This window comes from Rhinolophus sinicus, linkage group LG09, assembly GCF_036562045.2.
Source record: "Rhinolophus sinicus isolate RSC01 linkage group LG09, ASM3656204v1, whole genome shotgun sequence".
In the NCBI taxonomy this organism is placed as follows: domain Eukaryota; kingdom Metazoa; phylum Chordata; class Mammalia; order Chiroptera; family Rhinolophidae; genus Rhinolophus; species Rhinolophus sinicus.
This window is the reverse complement of record NC_133758.1, coordinates 42728009-42747831: the sequence shown is the minus strand read 5'-3', so window position 1 is coordinate 42747831 and position 19823 is coordinate 42728009. Positions and strand designations below refer to the sequence as shown.

The 19823-nt window shown below is 42.6% G+C and overlaps 1 protein-coding gene across 1 annotated transcript in view; it reads left to right on the top strand.

Annotated features, from left to right (window-relative positions):
- COLEC12 (collectin subfamily member 12) overlaps nucleotides 1–19823 on the top strand; it is a 177797-nt gene that overhangs the window by 140087 nt on the left and 17887 nt on the right. The window contains exons 4-7 of the mRNA XM_019741211.2: nucleotides 4772–4870; nucleotides 5607–6653; nucleotides 17236–17724; nucleotides 18572–18708. Of these exons, the coding sequence (XP_019596770.2) occupies nucleotides 4772–4870; nucleotides 5607–6653; nucleotides 17236–17724; nucleotides 18572–18708 (1772 nt within the window). The remainder of the gene's footprint in view (nucleotides 1–4771; nucleotides 4871–5606; nucleotides 6654–17235; nucleotides 17725–18571; nucleotides 18709–19823) is intronic.

Here is a 19823-nt window from a genome sequence, read left to right as displayed (position 1 = left end):
TAATAAAACATGCAATTTGGGTTTGCAAACACAGCCTTAATGAACTAAAATGTTGATATTTTCTAGATGTGTTTTCTCTTTACTTGTACAGTGAGTCCTCTTTCTTGCTGATAAGATGCTGGTAACTCCACATTGTATGAAGTAGAAAGATAAGACCCAGTTCTCCCTTCACATGTCTCCCTTTGAAGTCTAGAGAAACTCTCTCCATTAAAAAAAAAAAAAGAAAAACATATACTCAGTGAAAGAAAATATTTTTCTGAAAGAGAAGTTGAACAGAAATAAAATAGAAACTTATTTATTAGCCTTACCAAAGGCAACTCCATACTGTTTTCCTCAAATTGTTCTTTACTTCTCCTTTTATGTCACTTCCGCAGCTACAAGTTAGGATATGACTTAAGTTCCTTCCAGAGTCTGCTGAACAAGTCAGAGGACTACTGAGTCACCCGGACAGGTCTATATAGTGGCTGTGGCCATGAGGCTCACCAGCTTCTTTACAGAAAGATGTACTCGGACAGTTATCTCTTGGTGCATCCTCTGCCCTGACCTTTTATCATCAGTCAATGGAGTTTACATGGCAGAAGCCATCTCTTAAGTTCAATGGGTTATGTTTCCTCCAGAACATTCCCTGAATAGGAAAATCCTACTCTGTTGTCCTGCCCAGCAGGCATCTATCTTAAGGTAATTAGGATAAAGAAGGAAGACAGAAATCTGAATCTTTCTCAGTGAGCATCTCCTTCAACTCAGCATTCCTAGCCGTAGGATGTCTACCTCACTGTTAAGCCCTGACAAAGTGGTTTCAAAATGTGCATCATATCACACTGTATAATTTTTGTTGGAATCTAGGATAATACCCTACAACCAGATCTTCTGTGTTTTTGTAGTGAAACCTGAAATAGTGTCCAAAGTAGAAATGTCTTTATTGCATTCCAGAGAAGTGTCGTTGATATTACTGGGAAGTCTCCGGTACCACTGAAGGGGTATGTTTCCCCTTCAGTACCACCATCTGTCTGGTATAGACACTTATGAGCACCAGGCAGGATCTTTGTGCTCTGCTCTTGTTCTCTTTCCTCAAAGACAGGGCCATGAGCTATGTCTCTTGTGTCCTCAGTGTCTAGTACTATGTCACATACATGGCGGGTGCTTAGTAAACATCTGAGGATGATGACTGTAAAGAGAAGATAAAGAAAACATAATCCTGTCCTTCAAGGGATTTTTATTGGAGAAAACCACATTTAGGAAAAAGAAATACTAAATGAGAGGCAATGTAGACTTATAGACAAAACATGGATTGTGGAGTTAGATCTCCTGGCCTGGTATCCCACTTAGTCACTTACAAGCTGTGTGAGTCTGGGCAAGTTACTGAACATCTATGAGCCTCAGTTTCTTCAACTGTAAAGTAGGAGTTGTAAGGATCAACTGCAGAGATGGTGCAGTGCATCTTTCAAAGAGCACTCATTAAATAGAGGCTGTTATTCTTGCCATTCAGATAACGATTCAGTTGGTATGGTATGGAATCAAGTCGCCAGGGAAGACCTAGCACAATGGGGTGATGAGTTTTGGAGTGGACCTTAAAAGATGGGTGGAATCAAGACAAGGAAGGGAAGAGGTTAATAGCCCAGGCCAAGGGATGATACCAAAGTCCTTGTATAGAAAAGGTATTATTGTCAGAGTATCCTAGGGAATTAGGCTTGGAGTACATGAAAAGGGATAATTCTTCAGGTATTATACCTAAAGCACTGATATTCTGAAGAAAAATTCTCTGTGAAGAAATAATTTCTAATAACGGGGAGCCCATGAAAAACCAGACTTCTAGTAATCCTGTGTTTCATGTTTGTTTTCTTCATATGAGAACAATCTACAAACTGAGCTCTACATCTGTAGACTGGGAGTCTCTAGAGTAAGAGAGGATGGTTCTGCCATCCTTAGAATTTGTGCTAATAAGTTAACAGTAAAAACCAACAAAAATTCTGTGTGCTGTTACAGCAGGCGTTGGTTCTGGATCTCTACCAGCATAGTATTTTTATGAAGAAGAAGCAAGTTACCAGCTTTGCAATCCTACAGTTTACAGCTTCCTACCCAGATACTGTTTTTAAACACAGACACATGCCCCAGTGTATGGAGCTAGTTCATTGGCACTTGTGGGCAAGACAAATAGTTTCCTTGCTACACCGAAGAGAAATTTAACAGGCTTTTTTGTTTTGTTTTTTAATGAATGTATTTATTACTTTCATTCTACACAAATCTGAATTATCTGTCCATGACAATTCTGTGTTTTTTTTAAAACTAAAATGGAAGAAAAATTAGAGAGGGTAGAAAATGACTGCCTGTCAGCATATTTAGAGGTTTCTTTGGTTTCCAGGAAGAAAAGGCAAGACTTAGGATCTTGCGTGTGGTTTGAGGACAGACAGAGGCATATATTTTGATTTGAGGATTAGAACTGAACCTAAACTTATAAACATCCCCTATTTTATTTTTGAAAAGTTTAGCTTTGCTAAAACACAGATGAAACATTTTGTTCTTCAGTTTCCAGGGATTAGGAGTATACATGCCCATTAAACAACCCTAAGGCACAGATTATCATAGTTATACCTCTCTTTCTATGGAGTCATTTTTCCAAAAAGTTATTCAACTAGATGCCTTAGTCATTCCAATGCTAAGGCTTCCCTGAATTGGTTGGTTTGTAAGTTTGTCTGACCTCTAGCTCAGCTGATTTTTCATAGGCCTCAGCAGTCAGCAGGCAGATTCTCATTTATTTAAATAAATGGCATAATAAGTAAGTATATGTTGAACACCTGTAAGAGCTTCACATTGAGCTAAGAGCGGGAGATAAAACTGAATACAAAATTTCCTGCCTTAGGGGATCTTATAGTAAACAAGCCATGACAACACAGTGAAGTTAGGTCCTGTAATAAAGAAGGGATGACTTGCCAAGAGAACTCTGCAAGATGTATTTCAGGAAAGATTTCCCACAGGATGTGATGAGCTGAGTCTCGAAGAGCAAATAGGTCTTAGCTTGGTGAAGAGGCCAGGGAAGAGCATTCTAGGTGGAAAAAAAAGAATACATGGTAAGGTTTGAATGAGAAAGAGGATTTGGTGCAATACACACATTTCATTATGGCCAGACTATAGAAGCTTAAGGCCTCTCCACGGAAGGTGCCAGAAGCCACAAGCTAGTTCACTTTAGGTCATTCAGATACATGGGACTGTATTTCTCCTTCCTGACAGAAACCAAGAGAATCTTCTCACACAATCATACTTGGGTGGAACACTTAAATAAAATAAACTGGACCCATTGGCTCACAATTAATATACAAAGCATATGCAGACTTTAAAAATGTAGTCATTATTTTAAAAAGCTGTTGATAGCAAGGACAGTCAGACTTCATTCCAAGTTGCCAGACATTGGATCTCACAAGTCACTTTTGGAAAAATATGCTCTTATTAGACATTTTAGAAAGATACACTTATATTCGTAACCATAGAGAATTATTGCCTCCTGAGAATGAGTTATAACAGAAGCTTTTATTTAACACTGCATTACTAACTTGATATAATCAAGAAAATGCTTTTAGAAAAGTCTTTCTTGGAAAAATTTTTTTTTTAAAAGTCTTTCTTGTAGTAACTGTTTGGAAACCCACTTAGGCATCTTCTTGGGAACTGAAAACTATAGACTCACTTGTCACAGATTTTCAGGCCTCTGGTGGAATTCATGACAGAGAATGGCAAATACAGTGTTTTCTCGAAAATAAGACCGGGTCTTCACGTTAATTTTTGCTCCAAAAGACGCACTTGGGCTTATGTTCAGTGGATGGCATCCTAAAAAATCATGCTAGGGCTTGTTTTCCGGTTAAGTCGTATTTTCAGGGAAACACAGTACTCTTGTCTGCGCATCCCTTCTATGAAGACTGTGTATAGATTTGAGCGAGGTGCTCTTTGCCATGGAATCGCCCACTAGATAAGTGAGTCCTACCTGCTCGGAATGGTAGGGAGTGTGAAGAGGGATGCAATTTTGTAAATGATCACAGTGTGATGCCTCCATCTTTGGAAATTAATACAGATGCTCCTCGACTTATGATGGGGTTACGTCCTGATAAACACATCATAATCTGAAAATGCGTTTAATGCACCTAACATACTGAACATCATAGCTTCGCCTAGCCTACCTGAAACATGCCCAGAGCACTTACATTAGCCTACAGTTGGTCAAAACCATCTAACCCAGTGAATACACTGTAAAGTATTGTTTGCTTACCTTTATGATCACATGGCTGAGTGGGAGCTGTGGCTCACTGTTGCTGCCCAGCATCATGAGAGTATCATAGCACATATCACTAGCCTAGGAAAGATCAAAATTCAGAATTCAAAGTACAGTTTGTTCTGAATCCGTATTGCTTTTGCACGATCGTACTCCAAAAAATTGTAAGTCAGGGACCATCTGTATAGGAAATAATACAGATTGAGGACTTCTGTAATACATAAAAATTTACAAATTTGTTCCAAATAAATTCTAAAACATCCAAGGCAATACTGAGTCATGAGAAGAACTAAAAACATAGTTCTCTAGTTTACAAGTAAATCGTCACTGGGTTTTGAGACACATAACTCTTTTTTTTTTTTAAGAATGGCTTTTTCCCCCATACATTATTTGATTTCATTTATACTTTTGTTTCAGTCTGTTTCCTTTATTTTGTAATGAAATGATCTCCTGTTGAAACTGAAAAATAAAACTTGAGCAGGTATGTGTATTAATGCATTGATTTCCAAATCTTAGTTGTAGAGAAAATGGACAATGTTACAGGTGGCATGGAGACATCTCGCCAAACCTATGATGACAAGCTCACAGCAGTGGAAAGCGACCTGAAAAAATTAGGTAATCTGAATGAGAGTGAATCACAAAGTTGAATCGCCTGACTCTACTTTGCATAAATGACCATAGCTTTTTAAAATGATGTTACTGTAAACTCACTTTCACCCAAAAGGACACTAAATTTTTGTGTTGTGCATTGATCTTTTCTCATGATTTAACTCAAAGACTTTTCCATTTTAAAGTTAACGACTAATTTTGGAGTTGAATCCCCCTCTCCCCCAAAAAACTACTATGATGTGCCAAATAAAATCAGAAAACCAATTCTGATCAAAAAGAACCATGAAGACCCTTTACTGAAAGCTCTTTTATAAAGTCTTATTTGGATTATTTTAAACTGCATAGAAAAATTGTAGAGATTAATTTTTAAAAAGAAAAGATTCCAGCCTATTCTATTCTTTGATTTTTATTTTCATTTTTTTAAAAGAATATTGGTGAATTTAACAAACAGTTTATACCCTTCTTTCCACCCTACCCAGTGCTCTAGAATCATGTAAATACCCCTTCTCTCTGAGAAGAGAGTTCATTCAAGTTAATCAGTCCTAGTACTCAGCACCCTTTCCAGTTCCACAGGAGCCAGTTTTAAGAGATATGTGGATTTCACTAATGCAGAGCAGTCTTGCATATACCACAAATTTTATATCTAAAATACAATGCATACCAGTTAAGTTTCTTTAGGATCTTTAACCACACCCAAACACTTCTCCATACCAACCTAAGTAACAAACGTGTCTTATTCCAGGGGACCAAACTGGGAAGAAAGCTATCAGCACCAACTCAGAACTCTCCACCTTCAGATCAGACATTCTGGATCTTCGACAACAACTTCGTGAAATTACAGAAAAGACCAGCAAGAACAAAGATACGCTGGAGAAATTACAGGCGAGTGGGGATGCACTGGTGGACAGGCAGAGTCAACTGAAAGAAACTTTGGAGAATAATTCTTTCCTCATCACTACTGTAAACAAAACCCTCCAGGCATATAATGGCTATGTCACAAATCTGCAACAAGATACCAGCATGCTGCAGGGCAATCTGCAGAGCCAAATGTATTCTCACAACGTGGTCATTATGAACCTCAACAACCTCAACCTGACCCAGGTGCAGCAGAGGAACCTCATCACGAACCTGCAGCGCTCTGTGGATGACACGAGCCAGGCTATCCAGCGAATCAAGAATGACTTCCAAAATCTGCAGCAGGTTTTCCTTCAAGCCAAGAAGGACACTGATTGGCTGAAGGAGAAAGTCCAGAGTTTGCAGACGCTGGCTGCCAATAACTCTGCCTTGGCCAAAGCCAACAACGACACCCTAGAGGATATGAACAGCCAGCTCAGCTCATTCACAGGTCAGATGGACAACATCACCACGGCCTCACAAGCCAACGAGCAGAACCTGAAAGACCTGCAGGACATACACAAGGACGCAGAGAACAGAACAGCCGTCAAGTTCAGCCAGTTGGAGGAACGCTTCCAGCTCTTTGAGACGGATATTGTGAACATCATCAGCAACATCAGTTACACAGCCCACCACCTGCGGACGCTGACCAGCAATCTGAATGAAGTCAGGACCACGTGCACGGACACCCTGACCAAACACACGGATGATCTGACCTCCTTGAATAACACGTTGGCCAACATCCGTTTGGATTCTGTTTCTCTCAGGATGCAACAAGATATGATGAGGTCAAGGTTAGACACCGAAGTAGCCAACTTATCAGTGATTATGGAGGAAATGAAGCTGGTGGACTCCAAGCATGGTCAGCTTATCAAGAATTTCACAATATTACAAGGTGAGTGAAAATTCTAAATTTATGTTTATATGCATTATCGTTTTGCTGTATGACAAATTACTCTAAAACTTGGCGATTTAAAACAAACAGTTCTTATCTCATAGTTTCTGAGAATTAGGACTTCAGGAGCAGCTTAGCTGGGTGGTTCTGGCTCAGTATCTATCTCTCATGAGGTTGTCGTCAACGTGTTGGCCAAGGCTGCAGTTGTCTGAAACTTTAACTTGAACTGCAGGACCAGCTTCCAGAGATGACTCTGGGCAGGAGGCCTCGGTTCTTCACTATGTGAAATTGGTTGCGTGTCCTCACAGCATGGCAGCGGCTGCCTCCAGAGCCAGTGATCCAAGAGAAAGACTAAGAAAAAAAACCACAGTGCCTTTTATGATCTAGCCTCAGAAATCACATAGCATCATTTCTACCATATTCTGTTCTTTAGAAATAAGTGACTAAGTCCAGCCCACACTCAAGGGGGACTGCAATTAAGCTCCAAGTGTTGAAAAAATGTGTAACTAAGAATGTGTGGACACTGCTCGCAGGCACTCCATTAAATATTTCGTGAATGCAAGATGTGTTAACTTGGATTTTTCTCAGTGCCTAGCTATTTCAAGGCCATTATCAATTGGTTGCTCCTTTGAAAGCAAGATTCATTCTTTTAGGTCATGCAGTTACCATTAAGAGATTCCTATTTCCAAGCATCATGAGCATGGATGGTTGGCCATCCCAAGAAAGATTTGAGAAGAGATTATTAAAAGGATAATTTGTGAGCTCTTAGGGAAGCAGCAATTACCAGAATGAGTTCACTAAGAAGAAGGCAGGTGAACCTACCATTTCTTCACATTAATAATTATTAGATTGTTTAAATTAGTAGAATAAAAATAGCATATCCGGATTTCACCAAGGCATTTGACAGTGATACTGTTAAGAAAAAGATGGAGATATAGGTGCTGGATTATAACACAGTTAGATGGATTTATTGGTTGTATTAATTTTCTGTCATGCATAGCAAATTACTACAAACTCAGCAGCTTATAAGACCCATTTCTTATCTCACAGTTTCTGTGGGTTAAGAGTCTGGGCATGGCTTGGATGGGTCCTTTGCTTCGTGTCTCCCCAGGCTGCAGTCTCATTGAGAGGGTATGGTTTCATGAGAGGCTTGAATGGGGAAAGATCCATTTCCACACTCCCTCAGGTTCTTGGCAGAATTTATCTCCTTGGGACCGTAAGACTGAGGTTCCTGTTTTCTTTTTAGCTGTCAGCCAGAGACCACTTTAAGCTCTTAGAGGCCACCACAGTGCCTTGCCATGTGATCATCTCAAAATATTGCACCATCCTCAAAGCCAGTAACAAGAGTCTTTCTCCTCCAGTCTGCTAAGACGGAGTCTTATATAATATAACCTAGTCAAAGGGGTGACATCCCATCACCGTAACTGTTATTCCATTGGTTAGAGCAAGTCACAAGTTCCATACTCAAGTGGGAGGGGTTGCACAAGGACATGAGTCATTGGGAGTCACCCTAGGGTGTGTCTGCCACACTGGTTGAATGACTGAGTATAAAGAGTGGTAGTTAATGAGCCCCTGTGAGCCTGGAGGCAGGTCTGGATGGCAGATGGCAGTTCAACAGCTTTATCAGTGACTAGTGTGAGGATAAGGATGAACTGGTAATTTAATACTTGTGTGACATGAAACTAGGGTTTCCAGGCAAGAATTCCCGCCCATTCTCAGGAATTTTTTCGCTTTCCTGTTCCTGAGTCCAGAGAAAAGTTGGTCGGGAAATTGGGAAAATCAGCTCCTTGAACCCAGGTGGTTGGTAGTATCGGCGGTCACTTTGTGGAAACGATTCATCGTGGAGAACAGAAAACAGTTTATATCTTGGGCTTCGGGAATGGGAAAGCAAAAAAACAGTCCTGAGAATGGGAGGGAATTCCCGCCTGGAAACCCCACATGAAACTGTATATACTAACTAATAGGTGATATAATCAGAATTCAAAATGATCTGGAGAAGCTGAAATAGTAAAACAATGTCAAAAAAATGAAACAGAGAATATGTATAAAGTCCTGCTTGTAGATAGAAAAGACCAAACACAAATATTAATGGGCGGGCATGGCTTAGAGGAAGTATGCATGAAAAGCATGGGAGTTTTAGTTGACAGTAAGCAACTAAATATGTCTACTAGAGAAGCTAATATGATATTTGACTATATTAATACAATTATGATATCCAAAATGAGGGAGGTGAAACTCCATTCAGTATGGCACAATCACCCATGGAGGACAGTGTATTCTTTGGGGATCCCTTTTCAAGAGGGACATTGACACCCCAGCATGCTTAGGAAAATATGACCAGGATGATGGAGTCTAGAAACCATGTGTTGTGAGGAAGGATTGAAGGAGCTGGGAACTTGAACCTATAGGAGAGACTGCTTAGTGGGGAACAAGACAGCTGTCTACAACTATTTAAAAGTCTATCATATGGAATAGATTTTAAATGACATCTGAGGAGCTCCAAAGGGTGAAACAAAGACTAGTGGGTATTCATTAAATGAAGAAAATTTTGTTTTTATATGATGTTCCTCATAAAAAATTGGTGTCGACTGAAAATACAATGTCTTCCCTGAGCAACAGCGGTGCCCAAACTCTGGAAAGGCTGGACAGTTGCGTAGGTGCAAGTCATAGTTTGAATAAAGGGTGGGCTTTTAAATGATAAGAAAGTTGTTCAGTGCTTAATCTATTTTCCTATTCTTTCTGAACCTAAATTCAGAATGGGGGCAGATCTCAATAGATGTGCACCCTCATATAATAAAAGCTTCCTAGATGTCTCTTGGGATTGTAATACTTTAGATAATCCTATCATGACATTCTGGATATTTTCTCACTATAAATTTCATGGTTTTATTATTCTACTAGTTTAATTGTTAGCTTATCTTCTACAGGGAAACTTCTGTCATATTTCGTTTATACATATTGTGGCTTGTCAGTTAAGGAAGTGTATGAAAAAGCTCATGGTTGAAGATTCTGACCCTGGCTTTAAATTAGTTAATGTTCCCATTATTCTGATTATTTTTATCAACTAATAATATCAACTAGCTTTTATCAACTAATATTGTGAGTACTGAGTGCTTTTCACAAACCATCCCAATGAGTCCTGACAGCAACTCTGTAAGGCAGGTACTTATAAAATCACCGCCAGTTTATAGATGAGGAAACGAAGGCTTAGAGAGGTTCAAGGAACTTGCTCAAATTTAAAACATGATTAAGTAGCTAAACAGGAAATGAGCCCGGACTGTCTGGTGCCAAAGCCCATGCTGCTAACCCCATCAATATTTGATATTTGCTGAAAGTACATGCCCTTTCTCCCTCTCCCCAGCTGCCCCTGTAGGAGTCTGTGAGGCAGGGAGTTGGGATTTCAAGTATGTGGGGAGGGGGCGGAAGGGGGGGAGGGGTTAAGCAAGGTGGTGACATGCCCTGATTTATATTTTTAAAAGGTTGTTGTGGGGCTGAGGAGAGAATAGATTATGGGGAGCAAGTATGGAGGCAGGGGTCTAGTGAGAGGCTACGGGCCAGTTATGGGGGACTTGGGAGGGATTGTAGAAGTGGAGAGGAAGGATGTATGTCTCCTCATTCAGGAGGAGTCTTGGAGGCAGACTCAAGGGCATCCCTGCCCTCCCCCACACAAGACGACAGGGCCCTGCTGTAAAAGGCCCTGACTGGTCTCCTCCAGCCATGCCCTGCTGAGCAGAGGCTCTGTGGCTCTGTGAGTACTCAGAGCCCATGTCAACCCGTTCTTGACTGTTTGCTGCCCAGAACCCTGAAATTCCCTACTCAAAGTGGCCCAAACCCAAAGCATAGCCAAGGGGCACTTGTGTGTTGTAGGAGTGGGGGTGCAGTGGTTGGACAAGGGTCAGAGTCTGGTGTGTACAGCTGGCCAAGGCTAGATTGACTGTGGGGAGAGAGAGAAAGAGAACAGGCTGTCTCCTAAGTTTTTACGTTGGACAACGAGGTGGATGGTGGTACAGACCAGGGAGAGACAGAAGAGGCCCATTTAGACATATTAAGTAGGAGATGTCTATTAGAATGAGGTTTTTGCTGCAATGGTTCTGAAATGCCTCAGAGCCTGGTTCCGGAATATTTTCTTTTTCACATAGGCTTTCCTGTATTACATTTATTCTTGGTTGTATCATTACTTGTATTTTCTGTGAGGTGACCTGAGTACTTCTCAAGCCAACCAAGCTACCCCTTTTCTACTCAATCTGTTCAACTTCCCTTGGAACAGAAATGCCTGCCAGGTATTCCAAGAGAACAAGAGACTGGTAAAAGATCTCCATTTCTGAATGCAAGCGTTTCCTTCCACACTTGTCTCTAGTGCCTTTCCTCTTTCTAAGCAGATCTTGTCCCTGAGGATGAGGGAAGGAGGGGATAGAGCAGGATGGAGCAGGATTGGATTAACATTGGCTTATGTTGGGCTTGGCTCTGCAAGATTCAAAATACTCTGATACTTTCTGGGAAATTCTTAGTTACCTGAACTTACAGAACCCTAATGCTTTATGATACAGTTCAGCGACGCGAGACAGTTGCCTCATTAAGAAGTAAAAGCTGAAGCTGACCGATTACACTGAAGCTAGATGATAATGTGAAAATAGATATTAAATCACTTGTTGTATCCCAACAGCAATTATCTCTACATCCATAAACCAAAAACCTCGTTAAGAAAGTCTGACTTTTTTTTGTTATAAGTAATGTAAAGACTTTTATCCTAATTATGTATACAGAGGACTGCATCCCCCATAATGCACACTCTTGGATGGGAAGTTCACCTCATATTCGAGCTATTCCTCTGCAAGCTATGGGTGTAAATTGTATCCTCCAAGTACAGTCAGAGGGTTCCCTTCATCTGCTCTTCTGAGAGAGGCACGAGATTTAGTGAGAACAAGAGCTCTGGAATCAGATCGTTCCTCACCCTCTTTGTGCCTCTCTCCCCATCTGCACCTACCTTTGAGAGTTATGAGGACTTAATGAGATAATGTACATAAAGCACTTAGTGTAGTGTCTGGCAGGGCGCTAGCTAACATTCATACCCAAGTTCAGTTCCTATCCAAGATTTCCCTTCTGCTGTAGCACCAGCCAGCACATTATAGTGGAAAACAACAGCTTCATGTGTACAAGAAATAAAATTGTACAGACAGCGTTAAGATTGATTTGGGTCCAAAAGTACCTACTGCTGCCTTCCTGGTGCCCAGCCCTGGAGAGGAACCAGGCTCAGGGGCCACCAACAGCTTTCAATCATTTTGTAATCCACATGTCTCAAGTATCTGCGATATGCCAGACATACTGCTAAGCACTTGGATGCATTATCTGCTTTTATTGTTACATCTCTTTAAGGTAGGAATTATCAGTACTCCCCATTGCAGGGGAGGGAACAGAGGCACAGAGAGCCTGAGTAACTTAGCCAAGATGAGGCATCTAGTAAAGGGCAGACAAAAGCGCTAAACTCGGGTCTGTGTAGATCCCAAACCCCTGCCTCCATTGGCACCCCACTGCCCTGTGATGATGCAGGAGAACAGATGACATGTTCAGGGAAGTCGAGATGTGGGAGAGTCTATTTTCAGAAGAGTAATTGTTTAAGGCTTCAATAAGGGATTGACCTTTGAGCTGGATCTTGAAAGATGAAGAGGAAGGATGAAAGGACAGAGGACAAAGCAAAGGGCATCAGGCAGGAGGCCTGAGTTCCCCTCACTGCTGACCCCATCCATTCTTGATGCCCGTCCTCAAACAAGACTGCTTGTCTGGGGATCCTGGAGAGCAGGCATTTTGAACGCATAGAAGTGGACTGTGGCCAGTTGGTGAGAAACAGTGATTTAAATATACTTTCCTCTTATGATGAGGAGCTTCCCTGGCTTTCCAGAAGCCTGTCTTAAACGTGAGGATGAGAATCAAATTCTTCTTCAAAATGATTGCCAACTAATATCTATTAAATTTCCTTTTAATGTGTACATCCCTTTTCACATCAGTGAAGTAGAATGACTTTTTCATATTGTAGGGGTTTAATAAATGTTCGATGAATTACATTCAAAGTAGATTTTTCAATGAGAAGAAAAATGCATCAGGGTATTTGTTCTTCCAACCTTACCACTCATGGTTCCAAAATTGAGTCTCCAAAATTATGGATGGCAGTAGGAATTAAACTGCTTTCTCTACTTTCTGTTAAGCACCAGCAGTTGTTGGAAAACAACTTGGAAACTTCCCTCACGGGTAGGACACAGGCCGGGGCCCCTCTCACGGCCTGCAGTTTGTTTGACGAAGCAGACACAGCACAGTCATTTAGTCTTCTGTCCTCTTTGAACTGCTTGTTGAGAGGAATCGGGTGTTCAAGGCTCCTAGCTTTGGACTCTGGGGAACACAAGGAGGAGGTTTTGCTGGCAGTGCACACACGGGCTGCTCAGAGTTCACATTCTGGCATTTCTGGAGCTTGTGATGGCTTTACCAGCACACAGGTATCCTGGCATTTCACATCCCAAGACAGGGAGCCACCCACTTGGCCTTGAAAACAAATCTCAAGTTTGCTTCTGTATGCGACATCACATGTGTCTCCACATGAAGCATAGTCATTCTCTCAACTCTGAATTCAAGTTGTTACTGCACAAGCTCATAAATACTCACACATCATTTATCTCAATGTTTTCGGTTTTAAGGGTTTTTAAGGGTGGCTTATATTTCATTTCATTTTATTTTCATTTCAACAGCTACCCAATAAAAGATTTGTGAAAGACCTAAAAGCCTGGGCTCATCTAGATGCTAATAAAACGATGCTAGCCTCCCAGTTCCTAGAAGATACATGCCTGGCTTTAATAATCTACTTTTTATGGGGATCCAGTGCTGAATTTTAACATGGTTTTAGCTCTTTTTCTTGCTAATTTTTTAAAAGAAATAAATATCCAATTTTTAAATTTTAATGAGCAAAGTGTTGTCTTAATGAGTAAAGTATATGAATGACTAAATCCCCTAGAGTACATTGTCACATAGCCCAGCTTGTGAAGGCTGGCTTCCTGCTCTAGCTCCATGATGCTTTTCCCCAAGGCTGGGCAGCTGTGGATGAAGACATTGGTAGCCTTGTGAATGCCAGCATTTTATTCACAGCCATAAATATTAACCCTTAGAGAGACAGAGAACGTATTTGTGATGGAAATAGTGCTTCAGGCGAAAAACTATTTGTTGCTAACCCAGCTGGGAAATCTATCAGAGGAACGATTTTAGACTTTTTTCAAAGGCAAAATCTTGCATCTTCTCCCAATATCTACTCACTTCCTTCAGAAGATCTAGAAATTAGTATCTGCTGGTTTTTTTGTGCTGACAGTGGGATCCATGTTTTAAGCTGTTATTAAAATAAGCCATAACTTATTGCAGTGTGTCTGTGTGGGGGGCGCATTTAAGAAGCACTTCCAGTTCAGAGGGAAATATCTGAAAACCATAAACTACCCTTCCCCAGATACAAAGATTAATGAAAAGCTGTTACCCCAGGTAAGGGAGGTCTTGGCTTCAAGTCGGGAGAGGAAGAGAGAGTTGTGTGTGTCTTTGGAATTCTGGCAGAAGCCAGAGGAAGGTGTTCTGGAAGAAATACAGTTCTCTGCCACATCAGTTTGTCAGATCAAGGAGACAAGCCCCTGAACAGTCACTATTTTATAGGCACAGGTAAACTCATTTCCCATAACTTGCAAGTATAGCACCAACCTCAGCTGTGAATGATTGAGAAACACTAATTATTGGCCAAATTCATAGATTAAAGATAAAAAGTTTCTCAAGCACTTGAGTTCACCAACAGGACTTCTTCATTATTTGAATTTCTTAAGGCTAAACATAGAACATAAACAAAACAGAAATGCTAGTTGAGAAGAAAAGCTTAGTTTTGCTATAATTCCAAATAAATTAGAATTTTGTTTTGTTTTGTTTTGGCCTATTGTGAGTGTTGTTTCACTAGACCCTTCCATAATACTACATCCATCATTGGGAAACACATGCCTTCCCCACTGTTAATTTCTAGAACACTATTTCTCAGCTAAACAAAGGAACCAAGTTACTTTTTTACAAGGAAAAATTCTAGGAGTAAAAACGCACCTTCCCAATCTTTACTAAATGGCCTAGGCTATTTTATAAAGCTTCTCAGGTTAAACAGAATAAAAACAACTTAGATTGCTGCTGAGGAAACCCTGGATCAAGTTATAAGTGTGAGGGAAGTCAGAAAAGAAAGACGGTCCCATGATCATTCCGTAGTGGCGGCCAGGATCAACCTGACGTATAGACTGAGTGAAGCTGTACTTAGAAGAAGGTGAGGGACACCAGGCAGGTCGCCGTTCCCCCCAAATCTCTACCTTCTGGTCTCTCCTGCGGCCCAAAATGTTGGCACGAGGCCTTTTGACCTGTGATGCACACCGACTTGATAGACACTCACTGAATAAGGACTCCACACTCACTGCGAGCTGCGAGGTGGGGAGCATCCTCGGAGAACAAACAAGGGCTAAACGATTAGAGAAGGAGGAAGACTTCCATCTGTAGTGACCGGAGGGAACGACTTGGTGGGCGAACAGGAATTTTCCAGATGGATACGGGCAGGGGAAATTCTAAGAGATTTGCAAAAGTCCAGAGGATGGAATAAACAATGAGACTAGGTCACGAAAACCTTGATAGCAGATTATCAAGTAGGGGCTGAATATTCTGGAGCAAGTGAGGGCAGAGTTGTGTGTAAGAAAGACAAATGTAGGAAAATACAGAGTGGAATGAATAAACAAGAATCAGAGGTAGGAAGAGCAGTTAAGAGGTTACCATAAAAATCTACCAAAAAGACAGAAAGGGGCAAGAGAGAGAACACCCACAGTAGGGTCATGATAAGTAGTGGAAAGGAAGAGACCGTTGTGATGATATGGTGGAATAAAGAATGATGGAAGGACGACTTTACCAGCAGAGACCATAAGGTCAGTTTTAGACATGCCGAGTTGGAGGTGCTGGCAGCACATCCCAAAGAAAATGGACCATCTGACTATGAGATGGAAATAAGGGCCCAGAGCCCAGAAAAGCCAATGATCTGGGTTCAAGGAGAGGGTGCTTCATCCTGAAATCTTCTAAAGTCTTCCACTTATGGAGCAGAAAACCCTAGAAGGAACGCATTGAAACTAGTCGTAGCCATTAGCATAAACTCTCTGACAGCTCAGCAGAGGATCCTGCCAGTAAGTCTGTGAGTGGGATCACAGGTGGCCTTAAATGAGGAAAGCTGAGTCCAAGGCCTAGGTCCTGCTAAGGGAGAGCAGAGATGGAGGTTGGACTTGGGGCCGTGGATAGCATGAGGGTACAGTGACGTCCATTAGGGTCTGGTGGGGGGCGGCAGAGAAATCTCCCTACGGAGGTGAGAAGGGCTGCTTCACAGTTCTGTCCCCAGAACTGGGGGGAATGGCCCTGCATGTCCCCAAATGTGCTGTGGGAATAATACATCACAGACAAATGTCAGGTAACATAATGGATATGCAAGTACCTCGAAAACTGTCATTCACTCTACAGATCCTGGTTGTGGTGTGTTTGTGTGAAGTTCCCTGTCAGCCCTGAGGACGTCAAGAAAACAAACAGTCCTGTGTTGCATGAGCTGTTTTATGGGATGAGAAGGGAGGAGTAGGTATTTGCCTCCCCACCCCCGCCCCCTGCCATTTTTAGGGAGAACTGCTTTTTCTTCCTTTGGAGGAAAATGGTGTCTTTTTTTCTCCCTTGCCAGTTCCCTGGTCCATGTATTTTGCCCTCTAGCCAACCTTCCCTATTTGCATTATTAGACCAACAAACTGGAAAAAATGAAACTGACCCTCCCCAGCCCTGGCCCGGCAAGCGCTTTCCCATGAAGACCTCCTGTCCCTCTGAGCTGGTCCACTAGGAGCAAGGGCTGGCCTGAAGGACAACAGTGTCCCCACAGGTGCACCAGGTGGCATGCGACAGAGGAAGTGGCTCTCAGGTGTGACGAGGGAATTAACAGGACAGTGCCTCTCAACACTTCATGATAGCATTTTTATTTTTTTTATTGTTTTGTCTAATTCAACTCTTTATCCCACAATACCTTACACAGTGCTTGTCATATAACAGGTTGTTAATTAATATTTTGTCAAATCAGTGAAAAAAACAAAAAGAGGAGTAAGCAGGAGGGAACCCTGACCCTAACCTGCACAGTTTTCTGCTAGTGACAAATGGTCCCAGGTGACTAAGAGAACCCAAGTTAATGGTGTGAGTCACCAGTGTCAACATGAAGTTGTCCCTTCCCCTAAACCATCAGTGGATAATAGAAAGTTGTGTGCCAAGATCTCTAGTCTAAATGTTTAGAGTGGGAAGGGTGACCTTCATAAAGAACCTTTTTTGTTAAAAAAAAAAAAAAAGAAAAGAAAAGAAAAATACCATCAACAATAGTGTGGTAAAACAATAAGTACTCCTTAATGTATATGTATACTTTGTATGTCTCGATTTTTTTAAAATTGGAGATTTTATAAGAAGGTAAATTCTTCACTATCATTCACAATGGATTTCATGTTTATGCCATATATATATATGTATATTTTTTATGTTTTAGGTCCTCCTGGCCCTAGGGGTCCAAAAGGTGACAGAGGACAGCAGGGACCCCCTGGTCCCACTGGCAACAAGGGACAGAAAGGAGAGAAGGGGGAGCCTGGTCCACCTGGCCCCACCGGTGAGAGGGGCCCAATTGGGCCAATCGGCCCCCCTGGAGAACGTGGCAGCAAAGGCTCCAAAGGCTCACAGGGCCCCAAAGGCTCCCGCGGGTCCCCTGGGAAGCCTGGTCCTCAGGGACCTAGTGGGGACCCAGGCCCCCCAGGCCCACCAGGCAAGGATGGACTCCCCGGCCCCCAGGGCCCTCCCGGCTTCCAGGGACTGCAGGGCACTGTGGGGGAGCCTGGGGTGCCTGGACCGCGTGGGCTGCCGGGTTTGCCCGGGGTACCAGGCATGCCGGGCCCTAAGGGTCCCCCTGGCCCCCCAGGCCCATCTGGGGCAGCAGTGCCCCTGGCCCTACAGAACGAGCCAACCACCGCACCTGAGGCCAATGGTAAGTGTGAGCCCTCCCTCCCTTGCACCAGGGGACAGCCCCAAGTTCCCCCACACCCTTCCTATTTGGCAACGAAGGCATCATGTGGGGCAGGTAGAGGGCCCCTGCTACCTGTTTCTCTCTAAATATGATCAGGTTCCCTAGCACTTGTTTATTGAACTGAGTCAGGCCCTGCGGGACAAATGTGTCCCCAGACATTTCAATCTTCATGAAAGTCCACGGCTGGCCACCCCCAATCTGTCCTGTCCTCACTTTACGCCCTTCACCTGGGAGGTCTATCCTTAATTAACATGCAGGTAGAACTTTCTGTTATAGAAGCTCAGAGTTTCTTTCTTTTGGGGGAGGTATCGTGGTGACTTCTAGTCCTTTCATAATTAAGCCTTGGGTAAAACCCAATGCAACCATGCCTATTTTTTCTCTCCTAATTCCACTTGATTTCCTTCAGTGCAACTCGGGTCTTTGCTGTTCTGTGGGCCTGACTTGGTTCTGGGTTCTCCCATCTAGTTGTCTGTAGGTTCCATATGATTCCAGACTGACACTGAACATCTGTGCCTTTTGCTGTTGTTTCTGTTATTTCTGTCATTGTAAAGACTACTCCAGATGCAGAGGAACAAGGACCCAGTGCAGATATTTTCCAGATTATGTATTTTTAACTACTGTGTGCTCTGCAGTCCACTTCCCTGTGCTTCCCTCGGCTCCCAGCATGTCCGTGAATGTCAGTCATGGGCTCCGTGCATGGGCGCTGGGACTGCTCCTGTTCTGGGAGCTGTGGCCTCTTAAACACGGCATCATGCCTTCCGTGTTTTGGTTTGTTTTTAATCAGTGTTGTGAACCTTTGCCTTCCTAGGCTGCCCGCCTCACTGGAAGAACTTCACAGACAAATGCTACTATTTTTCGGTTGAGAAAGAAATTTTTGAGGACGCAAAACTTTTCTGTGAAGACAAGTCTTCACATCTCGTTTTCATAAACACGAAAGAAGAACAGGTATGTGTGCAGCATACTTAGAGTTGGGGAAAACTATAATTTAGGGATAGTTTACATCTGGAAATTGCATGCTTACTGGGGAGTCAAAGATACCAAGAATTCATGGTCACATAAACACAGAAGGCTGCATTATGGAGATTTGGGCTTCATCCAGTGACAAGAAGCATTCCTGTCACAGGAATTATGTCCTCTTGCTTCCACCTGGAAGATACTGCTCTATTGGGCCTAGGGATGTGTGGCTCCTCCTGGTGGCTGATGAGAGAGCAGTAACGCAGAAGCAAAGCCTGTAGGCTGGCACTAGGCACCTGCGGAGAGAGACGGCATGAGTACCACAGGGGTAGAGTAGGGTGTAAGGGACCAGATATGTGGCCTCAGCAGGGTCAGGAAGAGCAGAGAAGACCATGGGGACACAGCCCACGTGATAACTCTCTAGGCCCTTACTATGTGCAAGCACCGTACGAGGCATTTTCTCCGTTAAGCCTCACAACAACCCTACAACCTATGGGTATTATTATCCCCATTTTACAAATAAGAAAAGTGAGGCCCCACATGGTTTAAATGATGGATTTACAGGATGGCAAGTAAATGCTGAGCTGAGACTGAAAGTGAGGTCCAGCTAAGCAACAATGCCAGTGCTTTCTTTGGTGCTGCACTGTTCCCAGTGGCCTCCTTCCTTTTCCCCCAAGTATCTCCAGCAAACACAATCCTGAAAACAAATGCTTCCCACAGAGACTGACTGGGAATGAGCATACACAGTCAGGTGCCTGGGCTTTAGAATATACAGAGCTGTGCCCAGTCCCAGCTCCGCCACTTCCTATCGTTGTAACAAATGTTGTAAGGCTTAATGACATTGCATGCAACACACTGGACACGGCACCTGGCCCCGAGGAAGAGCTCAACAATGCCACGGCTGTTACAATCATTTGAACATGGGAAGGATGGGGGTAGGAGGGGTGGAGCCTGGTGGAATTCATTGAGTGGTCTGGGTCATTTAGAGCAGGAAAAGCATCACTGAAATATCACTTGAAAGTTTTAAGAGGAACAAACGCCAAAGCCCTCAAATCAGTGCAAAACAAAACAAGTAATAATAAAAAAGGACAGCAAAAGCAGTGCGC